General features: G+C 38.0%; 1 protein-coding gene across 1 annotated transcript in view; it reads right to left on the bottom strand.

The window, feature by feature from the left end:
• Positions 1-11,524: 11,524 nt before the first annotated feature.
• The window catches only part of LOC140138688 (TNF receptor-associated factor 2-like), a 32,456-nt gene continuing 16,182 nt past the window's right edge, over positions 11,525-27,798 (bottom strand). Inside the window, 6 exon segments of the mRNA XM_072160436.1 lie at positions 11,525-12,951; positions 12,954-13,536; positions 14,943-15,029; positions 17,554-17,625; positions 20,387-20,551; positions 26,497-26,598. Coding sequence (XP_072016537.1) covers positions 12,422-12,951; positions 12,954-13,536; positions 14,943-15,029; positions 17,554-17,625; positions 20,387-20,551; positions 26,497-26,598 — 1,539 coding nt within the window. The 3' untranslated portion in view covers positions 11,525-12,421.

Here is a 27,798-nt window from a genome sequence, read left to right as displayed (position 1 = left end):
GGAAAATAGAGGGAAGTTAACCGAACACTTGCGATGTCAAGACGCTTTCTTTCCGAAAATCGTTTGGACATCAAAAGTGTCCGAAATCGGTTTCGAACACTTTCGATGTCAAGGTGCTTTTTCACGAAAATCGTTTGGACATCAAAAGTGTCCGAAATCGGTTTCGAACACTTTTGATGTCAAGATGCTTTTTTCCCGAAAATCGTTTGGACATCAAAAGTGTCCGAAATCGGTTTCCGAACACTTTCGATGTCAAGACGCTTTTTCCGAAAATCGTTTGGACATCAAAAGTGTCCGAAATCGGTTTCCGAACACTTTCGATGTCAAGACGCTTTTTTCCCGAAAATCGTTTGGACATCAAAAGTGTTCGAAATCGTTTTCCGAACACTTTCGATGTCAAGACGCTTTTTCCCGAAAATCGTTTGGACATCAAAAGTGTCCGAAATCGGTTTCCGAACACTTTTGATGTCAAGACGCTTTCTTTCCGAAAATCGTTTGGACATCAAAAGTGTTCGAAATTGGTTTCCGAACACTTTTGATGTCAAGACGCTTTTTTCCCGAAAATCGTTTGGACATCAAGTGTCCGAAATCGGTTTCGGACTCTTTTGATGTCAAGACGCTTTTTCCCCGAAAATCGTTTGGACATCAAAAGTGTTCGGAAACCGATTTCGGACACTTTTGATGTCAAGACGCTTTTTTCCCGAAAATCGTTTGGCATCAAAAGTGTCCGAAATCGGTGTCCGAACACTTTTGATGTCAAGACGCTTTTTCCCGAAAATCGTTTGGACATCAAATGTGTCCGAAATCGGCTTCGAACACTTTTGATGTCAAGATGCTTTTCCCCGAATATTGTTTGGACATCAAGTGTCCGAAATCGGTTTCGAACACTTTTGATGTCAAGACGCTTTTTCCCCGAAAATTGTTTGGACATCAAAAGTGTCCGAAATCGTTGTCCGAACACTTTTGATGTCAAGGCGCTTTTTCCCTGAAAATCGTTTGGACATCAAATGTGTCGAAATCGGCTTCGAACACTTTTGATGTCAAGGCGCTTTTTCCCCGAATATTGTTTGGACATCAAAAGTGTCCGGAATTGGTGTCCGAACACTATCGATGTCAAAACGCTTTTTCCCCGAAAATTGTTTGGAAATCAAAAGTGTCGAAATCGGTTTCGAACACTTTTGATGTCAAGACCTTTTTTCCCAAAAATCGTTTGGACATCAAAAGTGTCCGAAATTGGTTTCGAACACAATTTTTCAAATTTTGATTTTTTTTTGGTGTGGATGGAAATACCCTTTCTGGCATTATTTTAAGATGAGCGCCCTCAAAGGTTAAGCTCACAGAGGGGTTACAGGTCAAAATAGGGGTCAAACCTGCTTCATAGACACCATAACTGCAAAATTGAATTCCTTGTCCCGCAGCGACCGCTACGGTTACCAACGGTCCTTGTTACATATTATGTAATAAAAAAAAAAAGACTTTGCTAAGCACCCTGGGTGGTTAATGGAATGAATACGGTACTCTCTTCACCCCATGAAGGGACAGCTTGCAGAGGTGTATATCATTATAGACCTGTTCTAACAAAATGAGCGAATCGGAAAGTTGCCAGGAAAAAAATAAGGAGATATGGTGAATTATACATGTTAGAAAACAACAGAACACAAATGAATTAAGTTATTTTACACATAACTTTAAAAAAAAATACAAACAACTCGTATGACAAAAATCAACCTTTGATTGACCGTCAATCAATAATGCAAATTTATATGTCATGTGACCCTAAGGGGTGGTGCAATAATTATGTGTACCTCCAGGGTGGTGAATTATAGGGGGAGGGGCAAAGATTTTTTGGCAGGCCAAAGGGGGGGGGGCAAGCATTTTTTGCAGGTTGAAAGGAGGGGGATTTTTGGCAGGTCGAAGGGGGGGGCAAGCAATTTTTGGCACATATATTTTGGGCACCGTTTCTATATTACGCGTACGCCCTAAGGTGTAGGAAAACGTTAGGAACACTGATAAGACAATTTAAGGTTTTAATTTAGATTAGCCAAAATCTTGCATGTGTAAGGGGGGGCAAAGATTTTTGGCACATCAAAAGGGGGAGGGCAAAGGTTTTTGGCACATCAAAGGGGGGCAAAAGATTTTTGGCACGGCCAAAGGGGCGGGCAAGCAATTTTTGGCAGACCATTTTGAGAATTCACCACCCCGGGGGTACAGATAATTATTGCACCACCCCTAACCCCGGGACTAGTTGGGGACCAGGTTTCTATAAAATTAAAAATGCAAATAACATGGCACAGAACTATACAGCACATCAGGCCACCATATCTTATTGCCATACCAAGTTGATCTGTTATTGCATTTGAGCTGCACAGTGGATTAATGAATTTGCTTCCGTCCATCCGGACAGCCAGCCAGCCACACAGACAGACAACCTTGGATGATAACAGAAGCCCCATGTGTGGGGGGCCAAACAATCCTCAAATCTTGGTCTTGACGGCTAGCATCTCATGGGGGCCGGGGGGGCTTTGGCTATGCCCCCTCCTTAAAGCCCCCCCTTGGCTATGCCACTGCTTGCCCTTCTCACCCCCAATGATTAGGAAATAAGGCCATCTTAATTTAATAGTTCATCTCAATGCTTTTTCTTTTTCCAAATCCACCATATAGGCCCAAAAATAGCCTAAACCGTAAATTTCATTAAAATTCTTCATTTTGACTGCAGTGTAACCTCCTCGATAGATGAAAAGGTGATCTATTTTTGTCAAAAAGCTTGTCCCACAGATTAAAAAAAATTAAAGTTAAAAAAAAAACCTTTAAAAAAACGCATTAGGTTTTTTTAACTTGGGAATGGCTTTAATTGAGACGAACAATTTTGAGGCTAAAAACAGACGATGGTGGACTACATTATTCACTGTGGCAACAGCCAATATCGTAAACAAAACAGACAATATGACGGCAACACTGCCTGGACATTGGACGCCCGTGCTGAGTTGTGTTTTTAGCTCTATTGGCCCGTTACAGAAAAAAATGCACAAAATATATTTCTCTGTGAATATATAAAATTTCACATAAAAATAAATATTTTTGGATTCAAAATAAATGTGAAGAAAAAAAAAAGTTACAGCCGGGAGTGGCGGGACTCGATCTCGGGACCCTATGCACCGCAGGCGAGACCCGTTACCGTTAGACCAAGCGAACCTTGATACATAATGGGGAAATTTTAGGTATATATCATAAACATACCGTCGTTATTCATACAAAACATTCAAAAACAGTACTTACAATGAGGTTCACTGGCGAACCTCAACGGATTTAGACTGATAAAATAGTGCTTAATAACATACGTACAGTTTTGGAATAATTTGAGACATTTTTGTGTTTACGTGTAAAACCAATGACAACGTCAAAATTCAGCCAATCTTGGCCGGCCCCCCCTGGCTAAAAACGAAATAACAGACTTACTTTGGTACGTAGAACTCCAAACATGTCTTCCACATGTGAACTTGTGGTTAAAACTACTAGTAGGGTGCCCACTCTCAATACAGTTTCCACTAGAACGATTTTTCATTTACTGTGTGCGTGCACTCACACACGTATTGTCTATGGAGAACCTGATCGATCCAAGAAATCCCAGGCCTGTTAAATGGCGTACATACTTGTTTTGATCCAAATGTAGGCCTATATCAGGGTGTTTCAAGAAATTCCTGATTCCACCAGAAAACATTAACCAAACTTTTTCCTGTTTGGTCAGTAAATAGAGAGGACCTTCCTGCATGAAGAGATCAACTTTTTTTAATGAAAAATTTAATGAGATGAGACTTACAACAGGTTGAAGTGACACCATTCCGTGCATCAGGTGTTCAAACGCAATTATCTCCGAATTTGGAGTGAATCAGACAAGCAAACTTACATACTCATAAAATGTAACTATTTATGAAGACAAAATGTGTAGGATGTTAAGAAATTTAAGAATGTTTAAGCCTACCGCGGCCCATCTCAAATCATGCACTTCCCCGTGCACTTCTCACTACCATGTCCATTTCATAGGGAGTATAAAAACCGGGGACCATCATGGCTTCCATGCACACACAGTGTATTGCTCAATGTAGTAAAGATAACCTTTGAGTTGGAGCACATTTCTCAAAATTGGTAGTAATTAATGTTACCAAACTTATGCCATGATGAAATATAATAATTTTTGAAGATAAAATGTGCTGACCTTAAAAGATTGAACAATGTTTAAGACTACCGCTTTTCATTTGAAATAATACACTTATTGTTCATCTCCTCTATGGAGATATTTTCCATGGCGGCCATCTATGATCATGCTTGAGGTTTCACCAAACAAACCATGGGTTTTGAGGTCTTATATTTTTTGTTGTATGTCAACAAAATCGATTAAATTTTCAGGATGATCTTATTTTCATGTTGTTATAAGCAAATATAATGTTCCAGATAAGATAGTTAATAAATACATTAAGAAAAAGTACCTTAAAGTTGCACTTTCTGTTAGTATTCCTTTTTTGGACTTTAACTTTTTAACATGTTCTAGCAGCCCTATATAAAACCGTGACACTCGAAAGGCCATATCTCTGGAATGAAACGTCCGATTAAGATTATTTAAACGCCAAAATGTTTCTTTCATCAATTCCCATCCAATAAGTTAGGTCTGAATCAATTTAAAAGTACTTCAATTTTTAGTGGACATGCCTACTACTAGGTCCTTGTCAAACCCCATTTTATTTATACATTGGCAATAATTATGCAATGTCATTTGTGTGATGTGACTAACCGCAGCATGATTGTGCAATCACATCACACCATACACAGGCAGACGACGTAGTAGACGTGTAGTACTATACATCACTGACCACAGCTGTGGACATATTTCGATCCAAGAATCAATCACTATGGTTCCAGAATCTCATACCAAGAGGAATCTCCAGAGGATAACGTTGCATCAGATTTTATACTGACAGAGCGAGTTGCAAGTCATGCTAGCATTGCAATTCGAACTTACTAGAACTTTATGGGGAACGTGTTATATTAGTATTACTTAGTAAGTACACTGTATAAATAAAGCTACTGTATAATGAAATATGGTTTATTTCACTCACACTCAGTTCATCCCGGCGGATCACTGATGACAAAATTACCATTGCAAGCAACATAGGTGCTAAAAGTCATTTGTGTTATCACAAAGTAATATTGGAGCTTCATTTCCTTTGTTATGTTCCAAGAAGTTTTTTTTCAAACAACGCGACCCTTTCCAATCAAATACCACCATTGACATACAATGACGCAGTAGAAAACAAACATCAAAATGGGGAATTCCCCTCTGCAAAGTAAATCTTATCATTTGGTAACATCCACGCACATAATATTGCCTCGTATTTAATTACATACACGTTACCGCGAGGTGTGCTTACTTAGGCTATTATGCCGGGCTATTATGCTGAGTACGTGTCAGACGGCAGGTAAGGGGGAGGGGGGTCTTTCCGTATAATTGCCGGGTTCGATGGAAATTATTTTGCGTCACAGCATTAAATATAAAAGTTCTCTCCAAATAATGAAATTTTGAGAATTTTGGAGAAATAAGCCGGGTAACAATTTGAATTTCATATGCAACTCCGAGAGATCAGTCAGTATGATGAGCCGTGTAGGCCTATAGTTTCAGACCCTGTATAGTTTGTAGTTTTAAGGGGAGAATCCAAACTATTTTTGGGGTCTTCAGGAGAAATCCGAATTATTTTGGGAATCTTGAGAGGGGATTCCCCGGGGAGATTCTGAATTTGTGGGCTGAATTTCAAGAACCATGCCAAAAAAGGGCTTGTTTTAACATGGAGAAAACAAGGGGGAATCTGAGAATTTTTAACGAGGCACGGAAGGGAACTCAAATAGGCCTAGTTATGTTAATTTTGTCTAGTCCGACGAGTAGGACCTGTTTTTCTTAGTTACCAACTATTGACTCTGATCGCTCAAGAAAGATAAACCACAAAAATCCACTGCACTAACCGCCCCTCCCGTAGGGCGGCGTGGTGGACTTTCGCGATTCGTCTTTCTTGTGCCATGAGATAGTGATCATAGTGTGAAATAATGGTAACTTAGGAAAAAAGGGTTCTACTCGTCGGACTAATTTTGTCAAACCCACCCCCGCATAGGCCTAAGCACAGGGTGTATCAAAATAAAGTATACAGTTTGAAAAATGCAGCTACATTAAAAAGTACGAGGTCTTTGGACAAAAATCTCTAGTTGATAACTTAATCAACATCTTGTCCTCCAAAAGCTGAAAAATCACTGGCGTGTGACCATTGATAAGGTTTTGGTGGCTACTTTTGTGAACCGAGTACAACAAGCAGTTGCGCGAAGTCAATTGGGTTTCAATGCCTGATACTTGTTATTGTTGTGCAACCAAGAGAAACACGCAGGTGTACAGATCATTTGTCCTCATTGATAGGGTTCCAATCCTGTGCATGTGTGAGTTACATAACACGCAACTTTTTGGTAAATCTGGGCAATCTGCTAGGTTTTACTTGACAAGGAGATTAGCAACATTAAAACGGATGCTCCACAGAACACGCCAGACCAAATGGCCTTCCTTGTTGCAGAGTACCATCGCATCCAAAGTCCAGCAGAAGTGCTTTGGAGATTCCGTCAGCAGTACCCAAATGCACATCCCCCTTCATGTGGCGCTATTTACAAAAATGTTGCGAAGTATCAGATAACTGGAACGAGTCGTAATCTGTACAGAGAACCTTGTGGTCGCCCCCGAACTGGAAGATGTTCTGCTAATATCCAAGCAGTCCGTAACACTCTGCAGGGGGGGCAAACAGGAGGTCAAATTAGCTGCCAGTCGAAATGGACTTAGAATACCATCTGCAACCTTTAACAGAATAACTCGTTTACACTTGCGGTTTCATCCTTATCAGATGATAAAGAGACATCAATCAGCAATCAGAAAACCAACGTCGCACTGTGTTCTGTCAGTGGCTTCTTGCCCGTTCTCTACGTTTCCTGGAAGATTTCATCATTGGCGATGAAGCAGGGTTTGCATTAAATGTTTTTACCTGCAGACCTTGATGAACTTCAGAGACGCATAATTGCACAAGTTGACATTCTCAGGCAGGACAGACCTCTCATTAGACGTGGTGTGAACGCCATGTTGAGAAGAGCCGAAATCTGCAGAGGAATGGTGGCCATGTGTAAGACTATAAGACTAAAACTGTCAATAAACTGTAAACAGTAAAGAAAGTGGTGAGACTCTTTTGTGATTTTTATGTTGTTTTGAATTTAATTGACTTCGCGCAACTGCATGTTGTACTCAGTTCACAAAAGTAGCCATCAACTCCTTATTAATGGTCGCACGCCAGTGATTTTGCAGCTGTAGAAGGACAAGATGTTGATTAAGTTATCAACTAGAGAATTTTGACCAACCACCTCATACTTTTAATCTAGGGGTATTTTCAAACTGTATACTTTATTTTGATACACCCTGTATATTTAACAAAATTGGGGTTGTCCAACAAATACAAGCAATGTTGCCGATTCAAAAGTGCAAGATGTGTAAGCAAATATAAATGTGCCAAAACATGTGAAAATATAAATTAACTGAATTAAGTGTTGTGTGATTGTGTATAGTGTCGTAGCCAGCTTTCATGGTGGTGGGGTAGTGGTGGTGATGGGGTGGGGGGGGGGGGGGGTGGAGACAGGGTCAGAATTTCGGCGCCAAATCTGAGAATCGATTCTCCCAAAGATTTTCGTATTCAGATTTGCATGAACCCAAGTTGATTCTCGCAAACTGGTAGTTAACACAGAAGTTGATTCACAAGAATCAAATGATTCCTGCCAATTTATTCTGCAAGAATCAAGATTGATTCTCACACAGCCAGTGGCATAGATTTCTTTTTGACATGGGGGGGGGGATGGGGTTGGAAAAAATTTCTTGAAGTATAGTGAAGCCAGCACCTTTTGACAACAGAAAAAATACTGAAGTGAAACTGGTGAAAAAGTGGAAATGTGTGCGAATCACACTAGACTTCTCCGTAGTCCACTTGCCCATTTTGCATACTCTGGCTATTACATTTAAGCATAAAATGCTGATTTGTATTAATTGTGTGCAATTGATAGATTTTCACATCTGATATTTTCAGTCACCGTACTCCCTCTGTTTGTTAGCTTCCCAAGTGGACTACATATTTTGGATTGCGATTAAAATTCTTAACACGGGTCTCTATGTAAATTAAGTTAGGCCAAATTGGCCATGATGTAATGCATCTTTAAATGGATCTGGCTTGTGATTGGTCGCCCAGATCTCGCTATGGTTTAAATAACTCCGGGCACGTGCCATTACCATTAACTGCATCGTACACAACAATCTCTGGAATTTGCGGCACGTTTGTGTAGGCGCGAAAGTTAAACTATCACTTAGTGCATGGACGTACGTTTAGCGCATCATGTACTTCGACTGTTGTGCTTGCGGTTAATATTGGATTGATAAACAAGTATGATTGACAGTGTGTTTTAGAGAACAAAGTCCTAAAATTCAAAGTACATGCATAGTCGGATTTTTTACTCAGGCTTTCGCGATCAATAAACTTGTAGATTCAAAAATCAGAATTGTTCAGTATTGAAGTGAGCCATTTTTCAAGATATGTTGCATTCAATAACTTTTATTGTCACTAATTATATAAACTATCGAACACTTTGATTTTAATAATCAGTATAATTTTGAGTTCAATGACGGAATACGTTCATCATGATTAATAATAACATATTTTTATTTATCAAAATTCAACTATGGCATAGTCTAGAATAACACAAAAGTTGGCACTTTTTAGGCTAAAATGACCAAATGAGGTTAATTTAGTCAAAAACCCACCATCAGGCATCAAAATATTGGGGGCACCTTTTTCTTTAACAATTCTTGTTGCTGCCCCTTCCTTTTTGCTGCCCCCTGCTTTGGCAACAGATAAAAAACGATTTGAGTGAGAAAAACGATTGAGTGCGGACTACAATTTAAATAAATTTGCAATTTTGGTAATCACCCGTACAACTACACCGCTCCCCTTTTTGGTGGATTTGGGCCCGCCCCATACAGGCTTGCCCCACTAGGCTGGCAAAAATCCCAGCTTAAGAAATTGAGTCATTGGGCAAGAGGGAGTTGAAATATTGGGGTCCCGCAACACTGTCACCACTTTTAGTGGGTTCTTTACAGTTGGTACCTCCCCATGCCAGATGCATTATGCTTTTCACGGGGCTTTTCACATCAGAAAATCTAGAAGGGACTTGAACATGAATTTTAAATCAAATTCTTACTTCACATAAAAGTATATATATCATGATGAGCTGTTTATGACTGATTAAATACTGTCACCTTCATGCAACAATTGGTGCATTGTATGAGTGGGTGGGTAGGCATGTGCGGGTGTCAAGACTTTTACAGTGGTAGTATAATTCACAATAATACTACTTGCATGAATTATGATATATGGATGACTTATAGCAAATGAATTTTTGCAATAATATCATTTCATGTTCATGTATTAATTATGTCAGCTGGATAAAAGATTTGTCACATCACCATGCATGTGTCACCCCAAAAAAGGCAAAGTTGGAAAAGAATTGCCTGTACATGTTTTCTAAATATTTTTACACTAATTTTGGTATATGGTTCGTGTTTTTTGCCTAATGGGTGGGTAAAAGTTGAAGCCCCATTCAAATAAATATGGCCCAACATATGAGCAATGTCAAATGTCTTCGTTCGTCTTAAAAACACAGCTTTCGGCTTAATCACTAACAGGCTATATGTTAGCACATCTATGCCTAACAAAGACGTGCTTATATCTATATTATGTTGATCATTTTTACAATCCTCTGGATGATGACTAATAAACATTTAATTCTTTTTGATTACATTGAATCAAGGTTTTTAGAATTATTTGGAGGCCAATTCTTGACCGTTTTCAACCAAATATAGTTCCTTGCCCTCTCTGTATATTCCACGATCTCCCGTATTAATTTGACCACATTTGGATCGAAACTGACAAGAGCCTTTCAAATACATACACCCCACATACTAGTAGTACTAATATACAATTTATAGTAAGATGCATTACTTTCAAAATTAGTGTTTTGACCCAGAAAATTCCTAACCTGAACCAAATAAAATGTAGTCTAGTCTATTTTGATTTGCATTGCACTTTCATATTTTAAAATAAATGTGTGTGAAAGTATGTGGGTATAATATTGGCTGTGGGATACAACATGACAGTTATAAATCATAGAGATCTAAGAATCATGGTTGAACTATTTGTGTTATTCAGATATGCCATGCCAGGATTACCATAAAATATCTACTAATTAATAATCAAAGCGATATTCGACATGTTCAAAATTCTTTGGTTTATCATATTGTAATGACTACAACATACTTATACATGTATGTACATCAAAATACTTTGTGAGTATACATCAAAATGATACATAATAATGTCTGCAATTTGGGTTCACCTTAGTCTTGATTCAAGCCTGTATCCACCCGGGCCATATATACTGTATGTTATTGGCCGTATTAAGTGGCCGGGGCTTGAGGAAATTTAGCTGGCCATATAGTACATGTATATTGAGACCGTCCTGAACAAGACTAGCTTCGCCTGGGGTTTTGGTTACTTGGGCAGTTAAGTATATATTGAAAAAGTGGCATGTTTCATAAGGCTGATATTACATTATTCACTCTCAAGGCATGGAATTTAAAGAGGTTATATATTGTTATCCTAATTTGATAATTATATATTTTGTCAGTCAAATTAGGTTTTTGCCCAGTCAATTCCCCATCCCTGCATTACCCTGCACATATATCTAAACAATGTTGAATAAATGTTTAAATAATGACCATTACTACAACCATGTTTTGTATTATTTAGCTCAATACTCTTAGTACAGATGAGATACACAGTCTGATATTACTGGTCTCTCTTATATTTGTCTTTCATATCGTGAAATTATTGATTTTATGTACCGTAATTATATCTCACTGTCATTCTGCTGCCATTGCATTATGTCTTCCTCATATATTGTTGTATGTCAGTGGCGTAGATTTCTTTTTGACATTGGGGGGGATGGGGTTGGAAAAAAAAATTTCTTGAAGTATAGTGATCAGCACCTGTTGGCAACAAAATAAGTTTATGGTACAAATGCGCGAAATTTTTTTGCCATTTTGAAGCAAAAATGATGAAATATGGTGCAAAAAGGGACTAAATTTGTGCGAAGCGCGAAAACATTTGCACTTTGGGGCTAAAATGGACAAATACATGTATGAGGTTAATTTAGTCAGAAACCCACATACAGGTGTCAACATTGGGGTGATGATTGTATGGACCACCCCCCCCTGACAAAATATTGTGGGGGATAAATCCCCCCCCCCCCTCCTTATCCGGGATCTACGCCTATGCTATATGTATATATGTACAATAAAACTTAAACTGAAATGCAATCATGGACAGGGTACTGTAGCAAATGGGCTGTCCATGCACTAACCGTACCATCACTGGGTGCTACAAAATACTACTGCCTAGGTGCCTACCCTTCAGTGGGGGTGGGGTGACCAACACATAGGACACCCCCAACCAAACCACCCTCAGGCTCGAGGTAAATGGCCCATATGGCCAAAAGGTTACACCAGATATTTAGCTCAAACCACCATGGAATGTGTGTACAAGGTTTTAGGGCTATATGTATAGCGCTAGTCCAATACATCCCAGAAGTATATACACAGTTTGAGGTGATATGCATATGGGGCCGCTGGTCGCCCACCCATGCCAAAACTGACAACCAGCAACCTGGCCCTGGGCAATTAAAGCGCCTCCCAGACCCCCTCAAAATGCCTGCTTTTTTTTAAATGTCGAGCATATCTAGGCATTAACAGCTGAAATCTAGGAGATAACGCTGATGAAACTTCGGCCAGGCACAAGTGACCTGGTGAATGAAGGGGGTCGCCGTAGATAGCTGGTCGGGGAATTTTTGCTGGACAGTCAAGTGTAGCCAACAAGCGGGCTTATTACCCAGATCGGAACCGACTGTAACAAGGTCTTTTGTCATGGGTCATCTGCCCCGCTAATACCAGATAAGCCATGGGGAGAGCGAAATTAATTTTTTTTGTCCTGCGGAGAATTGAACCCGGGACCTCTTGCACCAAAGGCAAAGACCTTAACCAGTGTGCCACGCTGCTCCCTCTCTCTTTTTTGCCCCTTTCAACACCCACAACGCATACTTACCAACAACCTTCTTCAGCATGCTCCCTAACCCTAATGTCACTGGGAACTACAACATACTACTGCCTAGATGCCTTCATTTTAGGTGGGTGTTGGCGGGCAGCAACTCTTACGACACCTCCGACCAAACAACCCACAGGCCGTCAGGGTTAAACACATTATATCCTTTCAAGATCTGAAACATCTACAATGACTTTAACAAAAATACAGTCATCTTTGATATATGTGTATTGGTCACTTTGTAACTGGTTCAAGTTGACAAACAAAGGACATCCACTTGCTATGTTCATCTCACTGGTAGGCTTTTTGAAAGAGGAAGATGTGGGGTCTGGACGGAACGCGTCCACCACATGCTCCCTGTTTCCCTGATCCACCATCATGAAGGTCACCTTCTGTCTAAATGGCCAGTGAAGGATATTATCATATCGCCCTTTCATGATAACAAAGAACAGTGACAAGTGAGTGCCTTTGCCCATGCCATCACCATTAAGGTAGATGCGAGCCCTCATTTTGTAACCATGGTAACTAGTGTAAAAAGGATGAGAGTAAAATGAAGTTGTCTTTCCGCTGACAGCTTCCCGTCTCCTACGAGCATACTCAGTGATTTTCCAAATCAAAATACCATTGAACGCAGATGACTCTAACGTTTGGATTCTCAGCTCTTGTTCTGCAAGAGCGACATTTTTACAGTCAGCATCTGATCATGAGCATGTATTTGTCTTTCCTGTTGATTAATTACTTCTTGCAGATGTCTGTTCTCCCTTTCTAAAGCACTTGCCTTTTCTGCAACTGCCTCTAATTGGTTGTTCAAAACTGCCACAACTTCTTGAAAAGTCTCATTCCTTTTATCCAACACAGCATACAACGTTTTCATCTTATCTAATTCTTCTTCACTCTTTTTTACTTTATCTTCCAGTTCTTTGATAGCTACTCTTATTCCTTCTCGATCGTCATTATTTGACGAAGTCCTCCTGGCTTTGGGAGATTGCCCATTTCCACTGGTCTCTTCACAGCGAAGAACAAACCTTTGTTTAAATACTGCCACTAACTGGTCAACTTGTTTGCTAGACAGAGCAGGAACCTTTGGATTTGCACATGCACCACTTTTTTCACTGTCTTCAGTTTCGACAGACTGCAAATTTGACATTAGCATTTGACTTTGAAAAAATTCTTCACATTGCCGTGTCAGTTCTTCAATCTTGTCAATTTGAAGTTGTGTGTGATATAGAGTCTCCTTTTGTAAATGTTCATTCAATCCTATTCCACCTGTTACCTAAAAAGAATGGAGAAATAAAAAAAAGGTTACATCACAATAACAAAGTTCATGGTTTTTAATTTCTTTTGATGTGGCATGACAGTGCTCTACGCATAGACCCTCCCTCGGGTCCATGGAGAACGACTGGTAATGTAGATTACATAGCATTAAAAATCAACCTAATACATGGACCCTCCCAGTCTGTAAGCAATTTGACTTCCAGTTCCCACAAAATGCTGGGAGTTCACTTTTACGGATTTGGAGTCACGCAATCTTTCTATATACCACGTCCATGTTTTCACTACATTAACGCTTGTGTAGCGACTAAAACAAAGCTAAACAACGATATTGTATCCGACCAATCAACGCAGCTTGGCAGCGGGGATATTTGAAAAGGCTTCCTAGCTAAATAATGTGCAAACATTTGCAAACCGCACGCGATAATATACATAATATGGACAATAGGCCTAGGTCCGAGTCAGTGGTTGCCTTTTTTATTATTGGCGTACCATGGGTCTATCAGCGCGTGCCCGCGTGAGCTCAATACCTCTCAGTTGTTGACAAGCAATGACAAGTGTCCCATTCGATCTTGCGTCACATCCTGCGGCATAGCTTTGTGCTACCATATTTGAATTGAAACTGGGGCGGGGCTTTCGTAATTGACATCAGAATCACTGGGCTTCGTTGAACGAATATTTGGAAGTGAAATCTCTAACACTTCGGAACAGTCTCGGCGTGGGGAGCGGTCACTGAATTTTAGCGTTCAATATAGGTGTGATCAGTGTAGTGGCATCAATTTGAGCTAATTTGTGTAGAGAGAGGAATTGGTTTTGGGCTGTGTATTTAGAATCGGGGGTGAAGGACTATGGCATATTTTGGTAGGCTATTATGTAATTATGTATCGTTCCATTATCCAGGCCGGACCGAACCGAGACTGTGGGACAGTCTACTCTACGCATGGCCCTGGTCTTCTTGGGTATCAGATCTAAAGGCTTGTATCTCTTACTTTTTCTTGAGTTGATAAAATAGTCTTATACCCACTTAATAATGCATTAAGACCAAAGTAGGGCCACTTTACAAACATTCATTTTAAATAGTTCTGGGTAGGACTTTTAAAATACTGGGAAGAGTGTCAGAGTGATACACAAAGCAGTTAAATTCCACAGATAGTTCATGAGGACTACCATTTGTGGACTTATCAAGCAAATCAGAGCCTACTCTCGGGAGAAGTCTTCGTCCGTGGCGGAAGGGTTCTGGTAGAGTATTTTTTTTTTCTTTTTCTTTCTTTCCTTATAAAATTTTCAAGTCTAAATTTCGCCCTCCACTTCACCTTGACCCCTGGTGTACTGTCGGGTACCCGGGTACTTGTCTGTAAATTACATAAGGTACCAGGGCACAAAATTACCCGAAAATCCCAGCCTTACCGTATATGAGCATCCCAAGCCAGCAAACGAGCAGTGCTGTTTTTTGCTTTTACAGTCTCCCTTTTTAATATCCTGGTGTGATTTTAACTGGAATGGATAAACAAAAGAAAAGTACAATGTTAGGGTGTGACAATGACAATATTGGGAAACGAAATTTATGGTTTCCAACAGCTTGCTAATCACAACATTCTGTTACAAAATGTAATAAATAGATATGAATCACTGGTCGTTATGATGAGTTTAGATACAGGCAAATATAAGTAGTCATATATAAAGAAAATATTAAGAAAATATGTGCTAATTTTGATCATAGTTTAATGTTCTGAAAATGGCATTTATATAGGCTTTTGTATCTGATGTCTTCAGATGAAGTAACAAAACATTGGACCATGACCAGTTTCATGATTTCAATGGACTGAAACATAACCAACAAGGTTTACCTGGGAATTTCAAATTGTGTCCCGCTGACCACTCTAAAATAATATTGTGGGATTGATGTGAAATTTGGTCCTAGGCCTTCAGATAAAACCCCTCAAGCATGTTGACTGCCTGGCCCTTCCCAACTCAAGGGAGACCATTATGCCAGATTTGATCTTCCCGTAGGAACTTGACACCCAATAGGAGAGGGCTAAGGCTCGCACTACCCCCATCCTGGTCTATATCAAGCAGGTTCAATTTCTACCAACTTTCTACACCTTTCATGAATGCCATTTTGTAAGACAATCTTGAATTTTGCTGGATTCAACAGGGCTAATCTTGGCAAGTTGTTATTGGGTTAACTAGTGCTTACAACGTAAGCAATCCATTAATTTGCAGCAAAATGTCAAGATACAAATCAAATGGCAGTGCCCCCCCAGTTAGAACTCTTGTCACCCCCTGCCCCCCCCCCCCCGTAAAAACCAAAAATTACAAAAATGTCCACTTTTTCCGACAATTTTGCGCATAATTTGTTGATTTTGTCCCCGAAATTCACTTTGCCCCTCAATGCCACCCGAAAAAAAAAAATCCTGGGGGCGCCACTGTACAAATTGGAGATACAAATATCTGCTCTTTAGTTCTATACCGTGTGTCAAAAGTCCGTTCCGCCTATATTCCGACTTCCCCTGGAGCATAACCTCAATATGGAAGTACCCCCTCTGTTTATTTGTCTTTGGGCTACTAGCTGCAATGAACCTTAAGGCTCATTAAAGCGAAAAAAATATGTTGGCCGTTGTTCTAGAATTTAAAAGCTAATTTTGTATGTTATGGCAGATTTAAAGGTCTGCAAACCTTGATTTTCAATGGAAAAACAACAATAACAGAGGTTTGCAGATTTTCGGAGGTTATCGACCATAAAAAGACAACAACTTCAAATAATTTGCTAAGTGACATTTATATTAATCCAAAACAATAACCAGTAACAAATTAATATCAAATTAATTGTTTAAGTTTAAATTAAAGCATGTTAAAATGGTTTTCCTATGGGGAGGGGGGAACAGACTTATGACACACCATATAACTTATATAAGCCATCAACATGTTGAATATTTTTAGAGTAAAACTGCTCTTCACATTTAGAAAGTAGTTTGTACCCCTTTTTCCAGGGTCTAACATGTTTTATTGAAATTATGTCATGCTGTGTCATAGCTTGTAACAAAGTAAAAAAGGCGGAGCAATATTGGACACAGAATTTGATCATTCATTATTTAGTCATGCGAACAGTCATGTTTTATTAAAAAATATCACATGATTATTATCTTTTACTTTATACACCGAGGGGTGTTGACGCATCAATACACACAATGTCTATAGCATGAAACCTAACATCCCTCTGAATCAAGTGTTGAGGCATCAACTCACATAATGTCTATAGGATGAAACCTAATATCCCTGGTGGACGTATCAAGTAAACAAGTAAATAGTCATATAACCAAGGACAATAAAATATTATTGACAAGTCACACCATATTCTAGGTGCTTATCAACATGAATCAGCTGGTTGTACACCTGACACTGCCTTGTGACTTAGTCATATGTTCTTTATCAACAATTTCACCTGATACAGTGGGGCTATATCCAAGCATTCCCCTTTATTCAACTGAGGAATCAATTTTTATGTGGTGTAAATGCAATTAATCTATCTGGACAATAGAAATTTGACAATGAAGGGCAAGTTGTGTAATTGTGTTCGCCATGTGACTGCCAAGTTTGTTTTCCCGTTACGATCAAGTTTGTCCAAACAACATTTGGCGTGTTGTGTAATAGGACTTCATAAGTGCTAGAAATGTATGTGCCGCCATTGGTAACAATACATATTTCAACATATTTCAAAGATGCCAAGTGCATTTGTAGCTGCAGCCTGTATCAGAATATAGCTAGGCCTATTTGGAATCTTAAATTGCATTAGAATTTAGAAATATCACCAAACTCACAACTTGATGTTGATGTAGAATATTGATATTGGTCCCATAAACAGTTATACCCTCCTTGTACACATGAACAAGAGAGCCAAGTTCCCAGAAGCCCCCCTCCCTCTTAATTTTGGTGTAGGGCTCAAGTATTTAAATAAGTACTGATTTTCTTAAAAGTTCTGAGTGGAGTGTATGTTAACAGTTAATGCATCGATACTCACCGATTCTCTTGTAATTTTCTTGCCACAATCTTTACAAGGTACTGGTGCTTTTGGACACTCAGAATTATGTTTCTGTATAAATATACAAAATAAAAATAAATAAATAATTTCTATAAATAATTATATAAATTGGGAGCGTACCTCCCGCGACACTATGTCGCAGGTAGGTCAAATGATAAATTTGGAATCCTTGAGATGAGAGGAACATATATACTTTGGTGATGTATGAACACTGCAAAACATCAAATGTTTGTCATGGTTGACAATGATGTTAAAACATGGTTGATAATATGATGTATAGATGAGTTGACTTCTGACGTCATTGCCTGGCAGTATGCATGCGCATCATCACAATTTCCATTGTTTTTTGGCTGGCAGTATGCACATGCATCATATTTTGTTTAGGGCCTATGGTTTTAAAACTCCCGCCACATCACAATAAGGTTATTGAACAGTAGAGTGGTTGTATGCAGTTCGCTCAAGCATATCGATATTCCAGTCCCTTGCCTTTGTTGATAAACATTGAGGTCAACTCATCTATAGATCCTGCTATTTGAATAGATCTGCTTTATAACTATATGATTAAATGAATCACAAAAACAAATTTAAACTGATCTACAAATTACAATGACATGATTAATGTATAGATACACTTGACTAAATTGAACCAAGGGTAAAGATATTGGGCATTCCCATATATGGTTGTACTGTAAGTCCTTCATCATTCAATTTCCTGACGTAAGTAAACCACATGGACTTCCCTTTAATTTTTGAATGAATTTTTTTTTTAAAACCTCATTGAAGCGGTAGTGATCATTGCAACCACTTTCATGGGTGTTTATGACTGGCACAATTCCTCCAAACCCCAAAATCCTTCATTTGTGGCCAAAAATCTCTCACCTATGACTAAATATGCATAAATAACAATTTCTGCCTATAGATACTAAAATATAAGTGTTAAAGTATGTCAGTAAAAAAAAATATTCAGTCCATTTCAAGAACATACATGTACTTAATCAAGTTCTGTCCAAAATGTCCTAACAATGAACCAGAAGTATCTAGATTTCCTAAAATTTGTATCCAAATTTGAAATTTCTGCCAATGTTAGCTAACATTTTGATGCAACAATATTTTCACCTCCAACTTGCCCTTCTCTCAAATCAACAGAATGGATGGGTGGGAAGCAGAGTATATTAATTACACTTGAATCTTCTGTATAATCAGTTTCGCTTGGTTACACAGACACTATTCATAATCTGCATGAATAGCTAGGTTGTCTTCAGTATAGGTTGTGTTATGGATCAGTGACATCATTTCATTCCAACTTTTCCGACCAATATGACATCATCATTGATTTGTTAAAGTACAAGTAATTAGTTTAATCATTAACAAAATGACAATTCTTGATTTTAAGTGAACATTTATGGGAAATTTAAGCTTCATCATTTCCATGAAAAAGCAGGACAATTCTAAAAAAGCAGGAATATTGCTCAAAAACTGGCTAAAAATACTAAGAAATAAAAACAATTTGGGAAACAAAAAAGCAGGAATTCCTGCTTAAGCACAAAAATTCTCATGGCGGAAACTTTTTCATTTATTGTTATGCATTTGGATATAGATTTAGTTGGATCAAGTATGTTCTTAAATGGCTTGAATATTATTTTGCTTACCATTCACCCCCTTTAGGGGTGGTGCAATAATTATGTGTACCCCCAGGGTGGTGAATTATAGGGGGGGGGGCAAAAATTTGTTGGCAGGCCAAAAGGGGGGCAAGCATTTTTGGAAGGTCAAAAGGGGGGTCAAGCTATTTTGGCAGGTCGAAAGGGGGGCAAGCAATTTTTGGCACAGATATTTTGGGTACCATTTTATATTACGCCCTAAAAAGGCGAGGAAAATGTTAGGAACACGTTCAAATATGCAAAATTTCCTGTTTCGCTGCGCCGCATTATATAATAAGACAATTTAAGGTTTTAAATTCGGGTTCCCCAAAATCTTGCATGTGTAAGGGGGGCAAAGATTTTTGGCACATCAAAAGGGGGCAAAGATTTTTGGCACGGCCAAAGGGGCACAGCGATTTTGGCAGACCATTTGAGAATTCACCACCCGGGGTACACATAATTATTGCACCACCCCTTAAAACTTGTATGCCTGCATGTGCATTGATATGGACACAATATCAATCAATGAGGCACACAATTATTCCATAGTCAGTTCCGGGGCCAGTTCGCAATTCCACATAAAAAGGGAACTTTGAGAGACTTTTCCCTCCATCAATAATGACTATAGACCTTTTAACCAAGTGGGACACACAGTGTATTTAGTGTTATTTCCTTGTATACTAAAATCTACAACTAATTGTCCAAATAAGATAAGAAAGCGTGATTAATATTGTTGGTTTATTATTTCAATGTTTGAATTATGAAGTAAAATGTTAGAGTTGAGCTTCTCTGAAAAAAGTCTAGGAAAAAATAATTCAACAAATCTAGCTAAAAACACCTGTCGCACACATCCTGTTGTGCTTAACATGTATAGCAATAATAATTTCTCTGAAAATGAGATGGTGTCAGCCTGTCAGGAAATTATAGCAACACCTGCCCAAAGTGCTAAAATTAACAATTTCTGCAGAAACCAGAAAAAAAAAGAAAAAAAGGATAATGTTTATGTGACACTTGTACTTAAACATGGACACAAAATAAAAAAGATTTGTATTATATCTATGTCACCCTTTGTGTTGACTGGTAAAAATTATTACAAAGTTATGAATGGTAAATATTGTTACAGTAGCCACAAAATGATATATTTATATAGTAACCACAATATCGATAAAAAATACCTTTAAATTTTTGTGGACTAGCTCTGTCCCACAATTTCCACATCTGACAGGTCTCATAGGACAGTCTTTCTCAAGATGGTAAGCAAGATCTGCTCTTCTTAAACTTTTTCCACATCCTGCCTTAAGGCATTTGATGTTCTCAAATTCACAATCTGCCTCATGCTCCTGCAATAAGAAAAACATAAATGTTTGAAAGACCAGGGGTCCACTTTTTTAATCTCAATAATCAGCAAATTAAAGAAGTCCCACCCCCCTCTGGAAATCAAATGGTGCACCCCTTGGGTTCAACCTTCCACTGAGAATATATGAATAAAAAAATGTAGTACTAAACTTTTAACCCTTCATAACTCAAGTAACCGTTCGTAAAGTTACGAATACCCAATACTAGACATAACTTTACGAAGGGTCCCTGTGGTAAATCCCTAATAATACTTATGAAGGGTACCGTTCCTAAGTAAGTTAAGTGAAATGGAACTTACACGACTTGTCATAAGTTTCGAACGATTTCGAGACTTGGGAAGCTTCGTAAAGCTTAGTGAAATGGACCCAAGGTATCATGAGGTATGTATTGATTGGCGGGGAGCTCACAGGGCTAAGCTGGGTGAGGAATTTGCTCAGCTTTTTGCAGAATAGCAGCTTTTCTACATTTTGCTCATATAAATATAAGATGTGTACTTGCACTGCCAAATCATTTTTTAGTATACTATTAGTTACTTAATTTCATGAACAAATTGGCTATTATTATCTTCAATTTAACACTTCCAAGTCCAACCCTCATAATGTTAAAATAAAACCAAAATAATAAGGACCTCATTGTTTTCCTAGAAGATGCAGAAAACTGCTAGCATCAAGTTACGTGAAAATTGAAATATCAATGTAAATTTTGCCAAAAAACAACACAAACAGACACTCTCAGGCTCCCTCCTCACTTTTCTAAAAACATGGGGATAATGTGAAATGTTTTTAATGGTATGTGGCGCCTAAAATACTATCTTTTTTGTGACACGTATGATATAGTTATGCACACCTTTCATTCCCACAGATAACATTTTGCCATTGAGACCAGATGTCTGAACATTTCAATGTGAATTGATGCATTTATTTGCACATGAGGTTAAATATAAACTTAATTTAAAGCAATAATGTGTGATTTGCATAAAGATTAGATTCCTATTTAAATGCTTGTTTGCACTGATCACATTATCCCCTTTTAATTTCGAGGCAAACAAATGAGGTATAACGAAGAACATTGCGATTTCATATTCCAGCGCCTACAATGCATGTACTACGCTCGCCGATCGTATTACATGTAATACTGCACAGAGCATCGCGCTCGAAGTGTGTACATATAAGCTGACATCCACTGCACATGTTAGCAAGCATTCGATCGGTGAACTCTGAATAAAACCGGGTCTCCCCGGTTTTAATATAAGGTTAAATTTTACTGTTATTAAAGCACTTCAGGCTTAGTCTTTTACGTGGTATATTTTAGTACACCACTGGGCATTATAATTATGCAAAAAGTAAAAATCCGAGTAAATTGAGAGCGTCGCTGTGAAGCAAATCACACATTATAGCTTTTAAGCAATTGTTGCATTTACTCAATGACTGAAACGGTTATGTATAAGGCCACATAGTATGATGGTAGTGTGTAGGGGTGTGAGATAGAGTGTATGAAAATATGAACACACTTTCAACCTTTGTTTATACAAAGATTTGGACACAGACTAGCATTGGCCCCCTACTAGCAACAAACACATTCATTATTAGTGATTTATTTCCCACAAGTTGCATTTGTGAAGAACATGTGGCATCATTTCATCATCGAAACAAAGCACAAAGGAACTTTACATGTTTTATACATTCAATTTTCCCACCAAAACTAGACATGTGACACCATAAGATAAGCATGAAAGGAAGTCAATTGAATTGTGGGATTATGAAGATAACAATGATTGTATGTAATGACACGTGTCACTGATACCATTGTGTGTGTCACTGATACCATTGTAGCTGAATACAGACAAATTTATAAATAATAAATATGACAATGGTGAAAAAATACACTGAACATCTGCCGATGTCCGGTGCGATAATAAAATGTCTCAACATAACCACACTCAAAGTTGCTCTCAGCTGTAGGAAAATGATTTTATTTTTGGTTCTAATCCCCTCTTGCCTAATTTCTGGGATTTCTTCCAATTTGAAACATTTAAGACTTTGGAATCCTTTTAGGAAAACTTTATGATACAGATAAATTTAAGTTTATTAGAGAACAAGCTTACAAATTACTTTACATAACCCTTTTACCTTCCCCTATCAAGTGTCACAGTGAATTAAATTGAACCATGTTTTTTGGTGTTACACTTACAGGTACAGACTTCACAGTTTTGTAGTGTTTTTTTTTTTTTTTTTGCTTTTACCAAAAGACCAATGAGGAAAATGCATGGTTTAAAAGTAAAATAGAGATTTTCGAAGTATGAATCAGGATTTGCCCTTTTGAGCAAAACACATAAGTTATAGTGATCACTATACAAGAATTTTGCATGGTTCAAAAACATAGATCTGAAAGGTACCACAGGTTTTTGATAAAATTCACCCCTATACATGTTTTTATCTTTCAGCAAGAAATATCCAGGGAAGCCCTGAAAAGGATTGGAAGAAACATGTGACATATGTATACATTAAGTGGGATTACTAAAATGACCCCTAAATGCACCAACTAGAAAATTTGACAAAAACAAAACCTTTTTCTATGAAATGTGTTTTGACTGTGTTCATTCTCTGAAAAGGACCCATTTTCACATTTTTTTGTCACACGAGTACATGTGTACTATGAACCATGAGTGCCCCCCCCCCCGGTGTTATCACTAAACATTCAACTATGTGTACACATGATCGTTTCCAATTTCAAGAAAAAAGGGGTTATTTTTAAACTGTGTTCGCAAACATAAAATACGCAATTTAAAAAAATAGGGTTGTTTTTGACGACGGTGTACTCGAAATTAAAAAATAGGGTATATTTTTGTGAATCTGAGAATGTTGAAATCCCAAGAAATCTTGACATTTCTTGCTTAATTTACTCCCAGATTTCAAGTTTTGTGAAACTTTTGTGCCTTCCTAATATTCAGCAACTCACTCAGTTTGTTTCTGGGGTATGTTTACACCAATTACATCACTAGGGATATCTAGGTATGTGTTCATGAAATGTTAAAAAGGGTGTGCTTTTGTAAAAGTGTAGGCCTACTTGAAATGCAAAAATAGGGATAACTTTCAAGGCTAATTTGTACCTGTTTTCGTGTAAAATAGGGGTAACAAATTATGCTAAAAATGTTCTTGAAACCGCACAAAATAGGGGGATTATTGACTTTGGGAACGATCATGCATTACGCCTTTGCATATAGGCAGTGACAACACCTGGGTGCCCCCCTGGCCAGTATAGAGTTAAATGTACTCAATACCTATAGACTTTGGAATTGGTACTATGCCATTTAAAACAAACATAAAACCAGCCAAGGGGAAGTCAGTTTTTGTTTAAATGTTTAAAATATGATATTGATCATAATGTCCATTTCCTGTGGCAGATAAATGGCTACAGTGGCACCAGGGGGTTTACCACACAGTCATTTTCTAACAAATCATAAATTTATAGATAGTAAATAGAAAAACTTAAATACCACATTAAACCCTATTTCACCTATGTGTGGTCATACTTTGATTTTTTTATTCCTCATCAGATCATGATGTCATGTCAGCTAGTGTCTTCCGTTGTGCAGAGATGTCAACAAGTCATTTTTTCGGTTCTTACATTATGCAGACTGGCAGACTGTGGCAGACTGGCAGACTGGATTGTTGCATGTTCATGAAATACTTTCCATCATTTTAAAACTGTTATTTTTTACAACAGTTGCTGTGTATTAAAACAGGTACATCCCAATGTCATACTTAATAATTGTATGTATTCAATTCAATTCAATTATTTAACAAAATACCCATTGTATTGAGCAATATAATGGGTTGACCCTCATGCTAGGAATTCATCATCTTGTGATCCTAGTATTATAATGGATAATATAGTGTCACTAGGATCCACAACATGCCAATATAGCTATCAGGGACACAGTTCTTTAAGCCCAATACATTTGTACATTCATTGAATGACCTTTCAAAATATGGGGATAAAAACTCATACTATGATTGTTTAATTCAGGTTATTGGACTATACCATTGGGATGTGGTCCATAGTGTGTGGTGGCCTAGATTTATGATGAATAGGATGGAAAGTGGTTGTCAAATCTTAGTGTTAGTGACCCTACAGACTTTTTTATTCGATGTAAAATATTTGATGTAACATATCTTCGGTATTTAATCTATTCCCATTCTATTTCCAGTATTTAAATGTTTAGGGGCTGTGCAATAATTATGAGCCCCCCAGTGGGGGGGGGTAAATTTCAAACGACTCACCAAAAATTGCTTGCCCCCCCTCTCGGCCCGCCAAATATTCTTTACCCCCCTCTTGCACATGCCAAATGGTCTTGATAAATGTTGCGAGCGCAGCAAGCAGGAAAATTTGCATATTAAAGCGTTTCGGTACCGTTTTCCTAAGCCTTTTTAGCGCGTTTTATTTAAAAGGCGCCCCATGAATGCGTGCCAAAAATCGCTTGCCCTCCCTCTCGGCTTGCCAAAAATTGCTTGCCCTCCCCCTTCGCTCGCCAAAAATTTCTTCCCCCAATTTTACCCTCCCCAGGGCTCATAATTATTGCACAGCCCTTAAGTTCTAACCAATGTTTGATGACGTAAAATCGATGATATATTTCTACCAGATATTATACGTAACACATATCGATTTTACGTCAGACATTTGTTGTAGCTTGTTATCTCGCTTTCCTTCACACCAATTTTTTTTTAACCTGCAACAATCTGTGGCAATTTGAGCCTGTATGACCCTGATATGACCTTGATAATTTTTGTCCACCATTAGTATGATTAGGGGTAGTTCTAACCTGACACTACTACCACTAGTATACCAAATGGTATATTTTGATTCTAGTCTCATATTCTAACCCAGTCTGCCAGTCTGCCACAGTCTGCCAGTCTGCATAATGTAAGAACCGTCATTTTTTGCAAGTCAAGTCCAAGTCACAAGTCCTTTTGTCCAAGTCCCAAGTAAGTCAAGTCATTTTGAAAAAGTTGCAAGTCAAGTCAAGTCACAAGTCATCAAATCACAAGTCAAGTCACAAGTAAGTCACAATTTGTCACAAGTCACTACCTGTCTATTCACCAGTTGGTCATGGTGTGATTTGTTGATGGGTATTCAATATGGCGGAAATCAAATTGAGTTTCGGAGTACAGTAGGCCTACTAACAAAGTCTGATGCACTAATCACTATAATAGTGAAGCTTATTATAATTGTATACAATGGTCACATTGGTAGTTCAAGAACAATTTGTTTTTGCCAAGTTTTATGTTTCATATTTGTAGAAAAAATATGAATTATTTAATATGAATATGTTTTCCTTTCCCAACCTCAGACTTGCGTTGGTGACAAGTCATTTTTGTCAAGTCCAAGTCCAAGTCCAAGTCATTTTGTCTAAGTCACAAGTAAGTCAAGTCATTTTGCAAAAGTTGCAAGTCAAGTCACAAGTCCTCAAAATAGTGACTCGAGTCAGACTCAAGTCCAAGTCACACGACTCAAGTCTACATCTCTGCCGTTGTGGTGATTCTCCAGCGGAGCCTGGAGGTTTAATTCATTTATCTATGTAGCCTCTCATAAGGCAAAAAAAAAAGTTGTAAGATTGCCCTTAACATCAAAACCAAAAAAAAAAAAAAAATTGCTGCAAACTTATAGGGAAGCACCATTTGATTTTCAAGGGGTATGGGAATTTGGGTGGGCAGATTTTTTTAAATTCAATTTTAATGTACCGGTATACCTTTTAATATACAGAGTTGGATGGGGGAATTTTTTTTTTACTCATCAATGCCATGGGGCGATTTTGTTTTGTGTCTCACTAATCGGCAAAATAAAAAAAAAGTTCTACCCCCCGTCCTCTGGAAATCAAATGGTGCACCCCTTAGGTTTGAACCTTCCAATGAAAATATGTAGTACTCACTGTGCTATATTTCTGAAAAGTGCCTTTCCAAGAGCAGCCTTCATTGCAGCACTTTACGCGAAGGGGTTTCAGTTCTTTTCTTGCATGAAAGTCAGGATATATCTAATAAATATTTATACATAAAATAAATAAAAATAGATCAATAAATAAACAAACAAACAAACAAGTTAAGTATGTGATTGTTGTAATATATTATAGGAGTGAGCTTTTTTGGTTGTTTTTCTCTGTTAACAGTTTTTTTCTATTCAACTTATCTCAACATGAAATGACAAAATATTTGGATATAGACCGAACAAAAAAGTGTGCAGCGCCCTCATTTACATATATTTAGACACCAAAATCTCATCAAAATACTAAAAAATAAATACTTAGCAGGATTTTGCACCCAAATGCACTCATTTCACAGCATAAAATATGGTGACACTTGAGGGCGCTACACACTTCTTTTTTGTTGGGTCTATATATCCAAAAATTCTGTTATTTCATATTGAGATGGGCCAAATGGAATACAAAAAAACTGTTAACGGAGCAAAACTAAATTTGACCCCCATATAGCTCACTCCTAATTATAACCATTTTTAATTTGATTTTAAACATTCTTTGCATGCTTTATATCCTACATGTACCAGTGTGTTAACAGCACTTGGTCAGTGGCCCTATGACCCCCAACCGCTGGTATATATGACATTTCCACTTTGGGGCAAAAAATACCCAATTTTGTTGAATTAGTCAAGAATTTTTGACAGTCAAAAGTGCCAAAGCCAAATTGATTTTCATCAAATGCCACCCAGCACTAAAAATGTCCTGGCCACAACCCTGATTGTTTTAAAGAAAAAAATTGTATCCAAACGGTTACATTTCATTCCTGGGGTGGCACTTCAATATGAAATGGATAGAGGTGTAGGGGTGTGCAGTAAGGGGCATCCAGTGAGAGCAAAATATTAACAAATAATGAGGTCATTGCAAGGGTGAGAGCATGATTTTTGGCATTCGGTGAGAGAAAAATGTACAAAATATGGGGTCATTGGGTGAGAGAGGGACCGTTTGGATCTAAATGGGGGAGGGCATTGGGTGAGAATATGACTTTTTAAATGGGGTCTTTGTGTGAGAGCCTAAAGAAGCCTTGAAAATTGAATTTCTAGTTCTAAATGGCTTTGTTATTTCAAAAGAAATTAACAAAATCAGTTATAGATGAAGCTTCTTGCTGTTCAGATGGAAATATATGGGTTTAAAGGTCTTCGGGTGACAGATCTAAATGAAAAATATGGGATCTTTGGGTGACAGAGTATGGGAGTGTCCCCC

Source organism: Amphiura filiformis, chromosome 18, assembly GCF_039555335.1.
Source record: "Amphiura filiformis chromosome 18, Afil_fr2py, whole genome shotgun sequence".
In the NCBI taxonomy this organism is placed as follows: domain Eukaryota; kingdom Metazoa; phylum Echinodermata; class Ophiuroidea; order Amphilepidida; family Amphiuridae; genus Amphiura; species Amphiura filiformis.
The sequence above is the reverse complement of the archived record's forward strand: the minus strand, read 5'-3'. Positions and strand labels throughout refer to the sequence as shown.